General features: G+C 39.2%; 1 protein-coding gene across 1 annotated transcript in view; it reads right to left on the bottom strand.

The window, feature by feature from the left end:
* Hmcn1 (hemicentin 1) overlaps positions 1-15,572 on the bottom strand; it is a 439,601-nt gene that overhangs the window by 243,655 nt on the left and 180,374 nt on the right. Inside the window, exons 7-11 of the mRNA XM_048431021.3 lie at positions 13,693-13,813; positions 12,369-12,632; positions 10,230-10,374; positions 6,436-6,557; positions 1,594-1,869 (exon numbers count right to left, since the gene is read on the bottom strand). Of these exons, the coding sequence (XP_048286978.3) occupies positions 1,594-1,869; positions 6,436-6,557; positions 10,230-10,374; positions 12,369-12,632; positions 13,693-13,813 (928 nt within the window). The remainder of the gene's footprint in view (positions 1-1,593; positions 1,870-6,435; positions 6,558-10,229; positions 10,375-12,368; positions 12,633-13,692; positions 13,814-15,572) is intronic.

Genomic DNA, 15,572 nt, shown 5'->3' with positions numbered 1-15,572 from the left:
CCAAAAACTCTGAGGCTCCAGGAGACTGCTGGTTGCCCACAGCATTATCTCTCCAGCAGGGTGACTGATGCTAAGCAGGTTTTGAGAGCACAAAGGCTGTTCCCCATGTACCGACTCAGTGGGGGTTGCTCTTTCCACTCATTAATGCTCTTGTAAGACTCTCTCTCTCTCTCTCTCTCTCTCTCTTTCTCTCTCTCTCTCTCTCTCTCTCTCTCTCTCTCTCTATATATATATATATATATATATATATATATATATATATATATATATTGGTCACCACAAGAGAGAGAAACTGGAGAAGCTTAGACAGTGGGAAAGCCTATGATCCCAGAAAGAGCAAAGCTGAAAGTGGCTAGTAGGGACTCCTGGTAAGCAAAGAAGACGCGGTACTAAAGGGAAGACAGTTCTGATATTGGATGCTTGTTTAATACAGGCTCAGCACCATATTAAATCACAGGAAACAAGTGTTCAGAAGTTCCACTGACCACACCTCTACACCTGTATGGGGTTGCCAATTTTCAAAGACCCCCCCAAAGAAACCACTCAAACAATACTTCACCCCCACCTTTTCATGTTTTTTTTTTCCTTTTGAGTTTCTACTTATTTTATGTTTACTATATTTTGGTATTGTTACTAAAGCATATTGTTAAGGAAGATCCCAGAACATGGAAAGATAGACTATTCTTCTGGATTAGTAGGACTGATACCCTGAAAATGATTGTATTTCTGGAAGTAATCAATAGATTCAGTGTAATTTCAGTCAAATTTCAATAGCGTTCTTCACAACACTAGAAAAGCAATCCTAAAATAAATACAGAAACACAAAAGACCACAAATAGCATGCTGCTAGTCAAAGCAATGCTGGAAGCATCACAATATTTGATCTCAAACTACACTATAGAGCCAGAGCAAGAAAACATCTCATAGACAATGGAGTAGAATGGAGAACCCAGAAAAGAACCCTCACAGCTATAGCCATTTCTGAATCACTGACAAGGGTGTGAAAATCATACACTGTGTAAAAGGAAGCCAACAAATATGCTTGGGAAACTGGATGTCCACTTGTAAAAGAATTAAACTATATTTCCTACACTTCACCAAAAAATCAATTCAAAATGGATTCATGACCATAATGTAAAAAGATAAAGATTTGAAAATTCTAGGAGAAAATATTTCAAACTATAATCATAGACATGAACTTGTTGGAAAAGACCCCAACAGTACAGAAAAGAATATCAAGAATCAACAAGTAAATGGGATTGTATGGAATTGGAAAGCCTCTGTACAGCAGACCACACCACCATAAGAATACCTAATCTTGTCTGACATCCACACCATAGACTAGAGAACTTGAAATTGGACCACTAGCGGGTCCAATTATGATTTCAGCAACACTACCTATTTTTTTTTTTTTAGAGATATTTTAGTTTCTAGTTTAGTCACTTTTAAACAACTGAACATTGCAAGCATTCTTTCATCCAAAGACAACTGTTTAGGTAGAAAGTGCAACTCTTACATGGCACCTTATAAAGAGAGAATGAAGAAGGAAGGTGGAAGGACACCACTGAGGAGAAGTTGCTAGAAGCACAGTACCTTGCACTATGAGGAAAACTGAAGCTGCTGCTGATCCACCTTCATTGGAAGCCACACAACGGTACTCTCCAGCATCACCAATTTTCACACTCCTCAGCTCCAGCGAGAGGTTGGTCAAGGTCCTAATTCTTGCTGAGTCTGCTAGTTGGACATCTCTGCCACTCCTCTGCCATGTTAGATTGTAGTCCACAGCACTGGTGACGAGACACGCCAAAACTGCTCTTTCTCCAGGAGTGACTGTAACATTGTTAGGCACTTGGATGACCGGAGGGGGCTCTGTGTGAAATCAGAAGACTCAAATCAGTAGACCTAAAATCAACTTTGCTCACTTATACATGGAGCATTAAAAAACTGTGTATATATAAATGTGTATTGAAAAATATGTCAGGGCGGTTTCAGTATATAACAGAAATTATTGACTAATGCCTATGTCAATGAGACCCCCAAATTATCACCTAGATACAAGATACTTTAGAAGGCAATGTACCTGCACATGCCAATTTAAATCTCTAAGCTATAAATGTGAAAGTTAAATCGGCATAGGAAAAGGATAGGGCTGAAAGTACTTAGGATTACAGAATGAACCAGGTTTTTCATTTACTTTGATAAAAGTAGCATTAATTGGTTGTTTAAATTTAAAAACAGATACTGAGTGATTTAAAGAGCATAGCACCCAACAGGTGATAGATATGGCAAGATACAACACCATCACCTTTCAAATGGTTTGCACTCTTAGTACGAAGAAAAAGTACAACAGTAGAGTAAGATGAACTCTCTCCTAGCAAAGATGAGGAGCAATTTCATCTTATAAAATTGTAGGGACAGACTTTAAGAGCATCAGGAAGGCTGAGGTAGGATTGCGTCTTAAAGAAATGACAGGGGAACTGTACCCATGATACCTGAACAATATGGCTGCCTAAACAAGACCTGAACAATGGCAATATTAATAGATATGTTATTGTGGAAGGGATGAATCACTGAGTCCAATCACTGGAAGAAGAACTGCAAGCAACCAATGACTGAGAGATGAAAAATGAGCCTCCCCCAATGATGAGTCTCCTAATAGGTTATCCAATATAAAGTAGTCAAGCCTGAAATCATATCCAACTTCCAAACAAAGCTCATGTCTTTCTTCTGCCCTCGCTTGCAGGTGCTTTTCCCTAGTGAGCTCCAACAAGACTCTTGCAGCGTGCTACACCTCACCTTATTTCCTCTTCAATAAGAGTTAGAACAAGTGAAATGGCATTTTCAAAATAGTATGTGTGAGCCAATGAAAGTTGAAATAATGAGATATCATACTACTAGGGCACAAATATATAAATAATGAAGATTGTGCACATTAACATATTTGAACATATGTAAGTACATATGGGGATAGGGAACTAATGAGAAATTTTGTATCTGCTGGTAGAGAAGTCTAAGGCTATATATTACCAGAAATTATCTGTGCCTAGAGCATAAGGAACATGCATCATTAAGTAATACCAGGATTTAAGGTGGGGTATAGTGACTAGAGAAGGAAACCCAGCCACAGAGGCAGAGAGTACAGCGTGCATAGGCTGGGGTGTAAAGCAAACAGCATAGATGAGATCAGGTGACCATGGATGTACCCTCTGCATGTATCTCTTCCATGTGTCTGTTTGACCATGAGTGGGTCAATTGTTCCCTCTGGGTTTCTATTACTTTGACTATAAATGGTGAGATATTATATGATTGTTTCCAATTCTTTCCTTGTTCTAAAAGAATATCCTAGAATCTTAAATTAAGATTTACTTTTGCTGGAGACAGAAAGATGGCTCAATGTGACAAGCACTTGCTGTTATTACAGAGGACTTGGGCTGGGTTCCTGACACACACATAGTGGCCCACAACCATTTGTAAATACAATTGCATGGAATCCAATGTCCTCTTCTGGTCTCCCCAGCCATTAGTAGGCATGTGGCACAAGCAGAAACATGCCAACACAACCTGCACATAAATAAAACAAATAAGTGTTTCTAATTTAAAAATAATTCCTTTCTCTGGCATACCTTGACAGGATCTCTGTTTAGAATTTCACTTAAAGCCAGAATTTTAGTATGTGTGTGGATTTTTTATTAATAACAATTCAACACAAAAAAATCAATGTAACTGTAATAGTATTAAACTTAACCTCCAGATATCATTCGGAGGGAGTGAGTTTTGCACACTTGTGTAGTTTCAGTCATTGTTATATCCATTTCTAATTAATGAATGATTTATAATGTCCACATTGTATTTAAGACGCAATAAATGTGTATCTTCTCTTTCAAACAATCAACAACCACCATTAGAAAAGAACCCCAAATTCCTGAAAATGCCAAGACAACAAAATGCTAAGAAATAACTGAGGAATCCTGTTGGTATAAGTCTAACTTTTCTTCAGATGTCTGGTGGATAGAACGGCTACGGTGGTACGAGAACATCACTAGCTATCATGCTCATTTCCCAATTCTTCTTTATAAAAACACGAGACCGGGCTGGATAGTTAATAAGCACCTGGTTCTAAGGTTTGGATAAATAATGACAATATGGTGGCTGAGCTGGGACCTATCGTAGGCAAAGGGAAACTAAGAAGTGGGTGAAGGCTAATGGCCAGGAAGTTGAGCAATAGCTATCCTTGTACATGCCCACTCTTTCAGTCCCCAAGGAGCCCTTGCTTGTTCCTCCTACTCTTACAGTCATTGCCATCACTATTGATGCTTTTTGACTTCTCTCACGAGTGACTAAATGGAAAGAAATCCTGGAGGTTCGCCTGGGAACTTCCTGCTCCCTAGTTATGCCACTGACCAGCTGGCACACAGGACTAGTAGTAGGACATGTGCAACAGAACCAACAGGAAGTTACTGGCACCACTGAGCCAGCTTCCTAACAGTCAGTTCACATGTCCTTAATGGCATCTCTTACTTAGCAAGTTGCTCCTGCTGACTCCCTCAGCGTCTTTCCCTCCTGCCTGTCTCTTAATTAGCATTGCTGGGAAGACTATTCCGGTGCTCAAGTGTTTGCGTTCCCAGAAGCTGAGGAATGTTGACATAATTCCAGGGCTTTTCATAATTTCTGGAGATGAAGAAAATGAATCGTTTGTGATGTGTGTCAACTTGCTAAGTTACTTCAGAAGACAATCTATTTTTTTTCCCAAAGAATAAGAGAATACAAATAGTTTTACTGAAAGAACACGCCTGCCTGATTTATGTGCCTCTCTTTACAAGTGACGCTTAGACACAACTAAGCCTAGGATTCTAAAGCAGCGTCTAATTAAAACATCTCTTCTGTCTTAAATTATATCAGAAAATACGCACTGAAAGCAGAAACAGGCTGGGTTGAGGCTTCAGCAGCCATGGCACTAAGCTAGGGTCAGACTAGGATACTATTAAGTGCAGAGCAATACAAGACAGACATAGAATAATTCAGTTAAAATGAAATTTCTGAGCTCTAGATCTAGCTCATGGGCAAAGCGATTGCCTATGTGAGACCTTGGTTTCAAACCCCAGTCTATATAAGAAATAACCTAAAATCATAACTGGTGTGATCCTGATCACTGATTATATATCACTGCTTTCTCCTCCTAATTATTCTGGAAAAATTAAAGCGCAATGTTTTTACAAACATTTTACCCTATAAAATATTACGTGTTGTGCCTCCCATCTATTCACAGGAATTGGCTATCTGAATGCAGAATCACTGGTATCACATTTGTCTTTCTTTACCCTATATTCTGTCCAATAAAGCTCGGTGTTCCCAGACAATTTTCATTTTCATCATGGTCTTCAATTTGGAGGTCAGAATATATTCAGAAAAACACTGTGATTGATTACACGTGCACACATGAGAGAAAGAAAATGTTTATTCCTCTTGTTACCCTCAGAATCAATCAATTCTCCAAACCACATTTTCCCTAAGGCAATGTCATGTGGCTACTGAAATGGTTTGAATGAGATTGTGCCCCACAGGCTCACATATCAGAAGCCTTGGCACCCACTTGGTGACCCGGTTTAGGAGGCTTTGGGGTCTGGGCTCATTTTAGGCAGTGTGTCATTGAGAGTGGGCTTTGAGAGTTACAGGACTCTTGTCATTTCAGGTTTGCCATCTGCTGTGTGCTTACAAGTTAAGTGAACTTTCACCTGCCCTGCCATCACACATGCCTCCCCACCAGAAGTCTCTGGAACCATGAGCCCAAACCAAATAAACTATGGTGTTAGCATTAGCAACAGCAATAACATCAGTAAGCCTGGAAGGATGGTTAACTGGTTAAGAGCATGCACTGTGCTCAATCAGACCAGAATTAGGTTGTCAGCACCTAGGTTGGGGAGCTCACAACTGCACCTTACTCCAGTTCCTAGGGATCTGATGCAACTGACTTTCTCTGCAATCTCTCTCTCTCTCTCTCTCTCTCTCTCTCTCTCTCTCTCTCTCACACACACACATACACACACACACACACACACATCTTCCCACACACATAATGAAAAAATAAAAATAAAATTTTTAAATGATAAAAATGATAACGATCTATCTATTAAGTGATTCTACATCCCAAGCTACCTTCTAAGCATCCTAAATGTAACCACAAACATTGATCAGTCTTCCATAGGATAGACATTCCTCTACTACTATTCTTTAAGTATTAGGGAACTAAGGTATCAAGTTCTTAAAGAGTGGGACAGGAAAAGATACAGAGGCAGAAAGGTGGGAAGTCGACACATAAGCTCACAATGTTGTAAAGTAGATATATAATCACAAATAATCATGAAGAGAGCTAGATAAACTTAGGAGTCCATCAGCATCTCATTTCCATAGGGACACTCTTAGATAGGGGAAAGTTACCTGAAACATCAAAAAAGGTCTGTGCCCGTCCAGTGCCTGCACTGCTCACAGCAATACACTCATAGAAGCCTTCATCAGACAGCGTGACCTTTTGGAAATCCCAGTTCACATTAGCAGATTCTCTGGGGACAGGAAAAGAGAAAACCTTTAGTATCTGTCAGACAAGAGAAAGCTGAAAACAATGATCAGTGATCTGCATTTGAATAACTTATCACAATGAACGATGTGTTCAAAATCTGTTGTGAAAATCACAGATTAAATTTGAACTTAAAATTGCACACCTTTTGTATTTTAAATATAATTAGGCTTCTCTATTCTGAGCAAAAATTTATGAGAGACAATAAGTGGTAGCAATGAAAATTCATCTTTAGTATATTTTTTCTGGCTATAGAGACATACTTGAGTTGGCAAATACTGATGAAATTTCTCCTGTCCTCTGTACCTTTAAGTTTAAAGTTGAGAATCCTGATCCAAACTATGGCACAAGGTAATTTACAAATGTGAAGATAAGGCAGCACCTTTTTACTCGAAGAAGATGTGTTTCCCTTAACTTTCTTAAGTAAGCTACACCTAGAGGTATATATTACATCTGGTTTAGCCTACACATAAGCATTGAGAAAATTGAAAAAATAATTAGTTCTCTAGACAAACTCATGCATCCATCCATTTAACAAATATTGATTCATTCTCTGTGGAAATTACTTCTCCTTTTCTGGGACAATCTAAAAAGTAGATATTAATTATTATTTTAAAAAGTCCAAAGTATGCAAAAGTAGGCCTTATCCTTTAAAAATGTAGTTTAAATAAAAGTATTTAACATATCTCTATCTTATCATCTATTGCTATTCATAATCTTTTGTGAAAAAAAAGTGAAGATATGTGCAAAGCATAAAGACCTCCACAGAAAGCAGGTGGTGGGGGCACACGCCTTTAATCCCAGCACTCAGGGAGACAGAGGCAGGCAGATCTTTGTGAGTTTGAGGCCAAGGCCAGCCTGGTCTACAAAGCAAGTTCAAGGACAGTCACAGATACACGGATAAACTTTGTCTCAGAGAAGGAAAAAAATAGACCTCCTCAGAGCCAAGCAAGACACTGCTTACTGACTTCTGACTGTGATTTAGACTCCACATCTCTCCCCATCCGGACATAACTCAACAAAGCAACCATGACTAGCTTACTGAGCTCTGATTTCATGTTCAGTCTTGGCATAGAGTTTAGAATGGTAAGGTAAGCATAGGTTCCTATCATCAAGAGTAAGAATACCATTGTTCTGTGTACTATCGTAGCTTGGGATACTTCAGCTAATGTTTCCTGTCCATTCATGTGAACTGTGTACCAATAGTCCTTTCTGTTAGTTTTAGGGGGAAAAAAAAAGAGTCTCACTTAACTGTGCACTGCCCTGGACACTCAGACTGGGTCTCAAACACTTTACAGCAAGGTACGAAGAGCAGATTTACAGATGCCCTTCTCTAGGAGATCCTGCCACTCATGGGAAGGTAATAGTTTGGAGTGCTCACTTCTAAGGTATCCTGTGCAATGCCTGGTTCAGAGCTGAACATACATTAGGATTCAGCAAACCTTAGACTCATGGAAATTTTGAAAGAGAAAATAAAAATTCATCTAGCCCCAAGTCCTTCATTTTAAAATAAAGGTTGAATGACAATCATTTTGTTTAAGGGTACATAATCAGTTTACTAATTAAGAATACTTAATTAGTATTCTTTACAGCAATACTTGATTTGTAGTCCTTTATTTAGGAACCTGCTACAAGAAAGTAAAGCAACAGTTTTGAGACACAGTCTTAATAGGTAGCCCAAGCCAGGCTCAAACATGTAGTCCTCCTGCCTCGGCCTCTCAAATGCTGGGATTAAAGGCACGTGCCAATATGTTTAACTCAGTAATTCTTTTCAATGTAGCCTTTTCGGTTGATATATACATTCTAAACAACAAAACAAAGAAAAGGGTGTCTAGATGCAGACTTTCGAACAGAACAAAGAGCCTGTCCAGAAGACGTGTATACTGTCAATGCAAACTGACTTTCCTCTGACATTCCCTGACGGCCAAAGTGGCTGACACAAAAGAAGATTAAGTCCCATAATTTATATTACTGGGAATCTATGGCAAAGGCGTGCAAGTGAAGTGGGATTAGAATATCAGTCTATCATCACTCACGGCTTAATACATGTCAGCAAGGCCTGCCCCATCTCAGGGACACAGCACTGGAAACATGAGAAAATGAATTCTTGTGGCTTACCTCCCAGGACTTGTGTGGAATCAATGAGTTAATGTTTATAACGAATCTCAAGTGTCTTTGAAAACTGTCACTATTTAAACAGGAAGCAGAGTTATTTTATTTCATCGGCTAGTTATGTGGCCCCATCATCTGATATCCTGTTCTGTTATGTGGCTGGTTATAAAACAGGCGACTTAGGAAATCATCAAGAGGTGCTGTATGGAGTGGACAGCTGGTAGGGAATGGGAAACTTTTCAGATGCGATTAACTTTTCAGCCACAAGCATTGCTTAAAATGAGGCTCTATAAATTAAGACTGTCAAATAGTTAACATCTTATAGATCTATGTTGATATTGCATCGAGAGCGTAAAAGATCGCTGAAGGTTTCACTCCCATGTCGAGTCAGGTTTTGTAGTAACTCAAAGGCAATACATTTTCCAGAAATAACTTTTCTAACATTTTTCCGAGATGTATGTAATCTTTTTCAATAAGATTATTTATATTTATCATGTAAAAAGGTCACTCAGCTTTAGAAGGCAGAGTTGGTACCTTCTAGCCAACTCCTGCTGCTGGCTTCATGTGGAGCCACACATGCTCCTGGAGAGCCTTGCCAGTCTACTCTCAGCACGCAGTGAACTCACTCCCGGACCTTGTCTTCTACCCTTCTCTTCTTAGCTGACTGGGATCCATACACAATGGCCCCATTTCTGCCTTCCCTTTCCAGCCCAGTCCACTTGGCCTTAGTGCATTTTCATTTACTAACGTGTGAAATTTCCCCAGGATATCTCTCTCCTAGGATCTGACCCCTCTCACCGTTCTTATAGGCTCAAATGCCTCTCACCCTGTGTTGTTCTTGTTGTTTAGTTTGTTTATTTGGTTGGTTGGCTGACTTTTCCAGACAGGGATTCTCTGTGTAGCCCTGGCTCACTTGGAACTCACTCTGCAGACAAGCATGGCCCCAAACTCAAGAGATCTGCCTGCCTCTGCCTCACAAGTACTGGGATTAAAGATGTATTCTAATATACCTGGCTTCTCATCCAGTTTTGAATTTGCTACTTGAAATTGAAAAGCTACGTGTTAATAACCTACCAAGAGTTACTATTTCTAATTTATTAATTTGTGTTTTGTCATAACACCCATCAGGTTCACTCATTATACTATGCTTTACATAAAAGCCATAGATATTTTTAGCCAAAATTCAATGAAACTAAAATTTTAAGGGCTCTCTTTTGCAAAGTGCCCTCTGATGTCAGCTACCTAATGTTGAGTTCATAATTCCATATTTTTTGGCTTAACTTGGGACCTTCAAATTATATAAAAACCAGACCCTATAAAACCTGAGTTACATGGAATATATTCTAGAATTCATTATATCGTCATTGTATATTTATTATCTGTTTCCTGTCTTCTTCCACCACAACATGAGCTCCATCAAGGGCCCAGGCTTCTATTTATTCTGTTCAGTGCTGTATTCCACAATTGTAAAGGAAAGAAGAGATTTGTTAGGGAAAGAGTACAGAATTGCATTTCCATGCTTTTACTGAAAGGAACATTCACATACTTTAGATACTGGTCCATTCCCAGTGCAATTCCATTTCTCCTGAAGCTCAAAGTAAAGGGCAGAAGACTCTCAACCGAACAGAGGATCTGGCCTGGCTGCAGGTAGTATCCTGGGGTTCTCGTGGGCATTGTGACTTTGGGAGCATCTAGGAAGAAAGAACAGAGGTAAGATAGTCACAGCAATAGTAAATATTTTCTGTGACTCCACCCACGAGTGTTACACTTGAGTGATTCTGATAAATCATCAGAATTACAATGAATACGAATTGGTAAATTTAGTTTAACTATCTTTATGCAAAGAAGATTCATTTCTGAATATCACCATAGGCCCTCACTATGGTATTCATCCCTTTAAAGACTCCATTGATTTTAAAATATACAGTTTTCTCCACTACCAAGCTAGAAGAAAATATGAAATGAGCTACATTATATCATCAACTGTAGAACAAATTCTTATTCCAAATATGTAAGAATACTAGAAGAATCCACATATCTTAGAACATTTTTTTTCCTAAAGGGGATAATGAGAAGTGTTTGTTTTAAAGAATCCAACACATTTCATGTGTTCAGTACAGGGATGAAGTCAACTCATTTGAATGCTAACATGAAGAAATCTTAAGGTTTGGTTCTGTGCTCACAATTGTACAATCATTAAACAATAGCTCTTGGATTTCCAAATCTCAACCTCATACATAAAAGACAAGTTACTGGCTCCTGCCCAGCTTTATAAACAATCACTCTGTACTTTTGTGGGGCAGAATTGAAGCTATATATCTAAAGCTTTAGAATGGATCAATTTAAAATCCCTCAGGAAGAGATAAACAGAAACCTGATTCTTCCAAGTCATCGTTACCATTACCTAGTAACCATATCTTTAGATAATGGGAGATACATCAGGAACTAGTTTAGTAATTAACCAACCAACTAATCCAATGTAGAGCCTTCACCATTCGTTCATAGTCTACTATGCATGGGATAAATGGTGCTTGATCATTGCATGTAAATGTTTAGCCAGTTTAGATAACAGAGGATAGAAAGGGTACTACAATTCCCCATTAATTAAAGTTGTAAAATTCTCAAATCTATAATCAGTAAGACTTAACTTAGAACTCTGGAAGTATTACTTAAAAGTTAAATATGCATGAAATAACAAATAGTGAAAAAGAAGAGGTCATGAATATGAAGGAGAGAAAGAGGGGCATAGGAGAGGATCTGGAGGGGGAACAGGGAAGGGAGAAATCCTGTAATTGAATTATTTCAAAATAAAAGAAAAATGTTTACATAAAGCAAAAACAAACAAACAAACAAGAAGCTCCTTTCTACAGCAAACTGAGACCATCACAGAAAGTCACAGCTGGATGTAATATAAAGATGAATGGAGGGTGGGAAGCCTAGCCCCAAAGAATACATCAGAAGCACACAGTGTCTGCAACCCAGGCTCAGGGAACACCATGGAAGAGTGGGTAGGAAGACTGTAAGATCCAGAGCACCAGAGTCTGCTGTAAGATTGTATCTTCTAGAAATGACAGGAAAGCTACATCCATGATACTGCAACAGTATGGCTGCCTAAACAAAACCTGAATAATGACAGTACCCACAGACATGTTAATGCAGAAGGGGAAGTCTCACTAGATCCCATCCCAAGACAAAAACTAAAGTCAGCTAATGACTACTGAGAGAAGGAGAATCAGCCTTTCCCAGGGATGAGCCCCCAAGACAATACAAAGTGGTCGACTCTGAAACGATATACACAAATCAAAGCCACAATAAATGGACTCAGAGGGGGTATTTATATATTAATTAATCTCTGTGTGTACCAATAATAATCAAGGAAAAAGAGGCCATCTATTTAAGAAAAAAGTAAAGTCAAACATGGGAAGGATTGGAGGGAATAAAAGGAAGCAGACAGTGTCATATATATATAATTTTAATAAATATTAATATATATAATACACCAGAATAAAAAAATCAAAGTAAAGAAAACCCAAGATATCTGTCTGTAATGCTCACCAACCTTGCTACAGAGTAATAACATGAGGATATGAACTTTTACTTTATAGTTCATTTTTTCCTTGTGGCATAGCCCCCTTAAGCCCCTTAAGCTATCAACATTCCAGTGCTGAGTGAAACGTTGTCTTACCTGGAACAATGCTGGAAAAGGAAACACTCGACACTCTCTGGAAGAGATAGCCATCTTTGTCATAGCCCGTCACTTTGAGGAAGAAAGCTTCATCTGGTGGGATGAAGTCAGAAATATTCCAGATGCCGTAAGGCTTTCGATCTGGGTAATGTTTAACAGGAATGGTCTTCAGAGACCCGCCTGAGATACTCAGAAGTTCGAGGCGATCTACTCTAGCTGGACTGGAGATTCCAGTAGTGTTCAGGAGCACATAGGTGGGGATCCCTGAAAGAGAAAGGCATTGTCATTTACAAGTGGTGCAAAATTGGGGGTCACTTGAGAAAAAAGTACCGGCGCTCTAGCAGCATATACGCACTGTGGGCATGAGCACTGCATGCTGCCCTGAAACTGAGGGTCCAGTTGCAGAACTTGTTCCACATCAAGACAGACGCTTGGGACATTCTACGCAATAATCTCACAGTATTTTCACTGTTCTTTTACTACTCATAGCTATTAATATTACATGATAGTTGATATGTGTCTTCTTTTAAAGAATTCACCTTTTTAATTATTACTAAAACTGCAGCAATAAAGACAAGTTAACAACCATCCGAACAAAATTCTGAAGGTCACAATAGGCCTGAGCTTTTCCTTAATGGGTGAATAAAGTAGGTACAAGAACAAGGTTTAAAATTCACTAAGAGTTTCATCTTTGAACATAAAATAATACATAGAGGCCGGGCAGTGGTGGTTCATGCTTTTAATCCCAGCATTTGGGAGGCAGAAGCAGGAGGACCTCAGTGAGTTCGAGGCCAGCCTGGCCTGCAAAGTGAGTTCCAGGACAGCCAGGACTGTTACACAGAGAAGCCCTGTCTCAAAAAAACAAAAACAAAAACAAACAAAAAAGTCCTAGTACCTTTAATTTTCAGCAATATATGTACTTCATCTTGACCAAGCAGTTTATAAATTATTAATATTAAAAATTCACTGAGTGCTTTTCTAAATGTAGTTAAGTCTTAGAGGCAACTGGAAGGCTCACCTAAAACTCATGTTCCTAGGCCCCCACTTCTGCTGTTTTGATTGAGAAGATTATAGCAGGGCCCAGGAGTCTTCTTTAAAAAAAAAAAAAAAAAAACCCTTTGAGCTTCAGCTGCTCTCAGAGTCATTCACTGGTCTTAGATCAAGCTTTGCAAAACATGAAGTGGGCCAAAGAAATAATCACAGTCATGTTAAAGAAGGATACTGCCTTTGTCAATGGGACTGAATGCTACAGACCTACACAGTCACACCCCAGCTGAAGCACAGCTCCTCCTTACACCGATTTAAGAGCCATGTGCATACTAACCTTGCACGGGTCTGCTGATTGTCTTTTTGAAGTCCAGCGTGGGCTTTTGGGAAAAGCCAGCTCGGAAATCAATAGTGCTGAGACCAGTGATGCGAACAGAGTGTCTTCCACTGCTGGAGGTCTACAAAGTATAAAGACAAGCCTAGTCAACAGCTGGTAACAGCGAACGCCATTGGTGTGGCAAACCATAGTGTTTACAATTGGCGTGCCTGAGCCATGGCTCTGACTGAGGCACTCTGTCTTAACCTAGCTGTGATACTCCACTCCGAAGTGCATAGCTTGCAATGTACATCTCATGTAGACTGCTCTAAAGTATAACTCAGGAAGTACGGCATACTGGTAGTCACAGCTAAATTATCAGTTTCTAATAAGTGAAGCAATCTGAAAGTTCCATGAATTTCTGGACTTCTTTATTCTCTGTTGTCAAATGGTAGATGTTCAACAGACTCCAATGAAATAAAAAACTAAAATTTCCCCAACAAAACACACTCAAGTTCAATTCTAGAAAATATTTCTTTTTTTCTTTTTTTTAAATTAATTTTCAATTAAAATACAATTACATAAAAATCTTCCCCTTTCCTTCCCTCCCTCCATCCTTTCCCATGTAATCCTCTCCCTGTTCTCAAATTTGTGGCCTCTTTTTTCTCAATCCTATATATAATAATAATATTACATGAATTGAGCAGATTGTATTTATATATTTAGAATATGTATTCTCTCCCATTTCTTTGTCTCTGTGACATCACTGCCAGAATAAGCACAAGAGCTGACAATTTCCCAGATCTTAAATGTCTGGCACCCTCAGCTCGCAGCATTCTAGCAAAGGTCCCTGGGGCTGAAATAGAAAAAAGGTCCCTGGGGCTGAAATAGAAATGTGAGAAAAGCATGCAGCTCACACCCTGGCTACTGGGGGAGAGAGACGGAGAAGTGGGAATGCTTAATATAATGCAATAAACACAGTGATAGAAATAAATAAAGGCAAGATGAGTTAGCCTGTCCAGCTACAGGAATGCTACTGCTAAATACTGGATAAAATTAAGCACTAAAGTGATGAGCATGTGCATAAATAACAAATGGTTTGGATTCAGTTCCCAGGGTGAGATACTAATACTGCTTTAGAGGATCTTTCCTGTGGACTCAGTAGTTTTAAGCTCAATGCTTTATTTAATTTTATTGTGATCTTCTAAAGGAAGCAAAGTCATTCGCAGCATAAAGATGACAACTTTGTGACGCTAAGTTCATAAACAATTTCCCCTAATGCACAAGGTTTGCTAGCTGCCGAGACAGAACTCTAATTCAATGGCCAAATCTGGGCTTCTCACCACAGCATGGCTAAGCTTCCTGCTTAGTTTCTCTTAAAGGAAACTCCTGGGTCTCTTACACCAGCACCTACACCTATCCAGACTGTTTGAGCCAGAGCCGAGGACAGGTGAAGTAAGGTCTGTGTTGGGTGAAGGTAACTTGATGCTAAAAAAAACAGACCAGTGTCCTGCAAATGAAAATATGGCAAAAGGAAGGAACGAGTGGACCAGAGTCTAGGTTTCTGAATTCAAGTGAGATTACTAGGAATGAAGGAAGACACTAGAGCAAGGACCATGGAGGGCACTAGAGCAAGGACCATGGAGAGTTCCTGGAATGGTGGGGGGTTCCTCCTAGGACATTAGCTCAGATCTTCTTAGCCATTCAGGTAGATTGCAGATGAATCTACCTGGTTTAAGGGTGATGGTTTGCTAAATACCTGTCTACCTTTAAAGCCCATTCAGGACACTAACATGGCACATCCATTACAGACAAAATGCTACTCAATAGACACAAATGGGACTTATTCCGAGTTCAGTGCTCCTTCGAAAGTATCAAAGATCATAGCTAGGAGTTTAGGA

This window comes from Myodes glareolus, chromosome 5 (genome assembly GCF_982192425.1).
Source record: "Myodes glareolus chromosome 5, mMyoGla1.1, whole genome shotgun sequence".
Taxonomy (NCBI): domain Eukaryota; kingdom Metazoa; phylum Chordata; class Mammalia; order Rodentia; family Cricetidae; genus Myodes; species Myodes glareolus.
The sequence above is the reverse complement of the archived record's forward strand: the minus strand, read 5'-3'. Positions and strand labels throughout refer to the sequence as shown.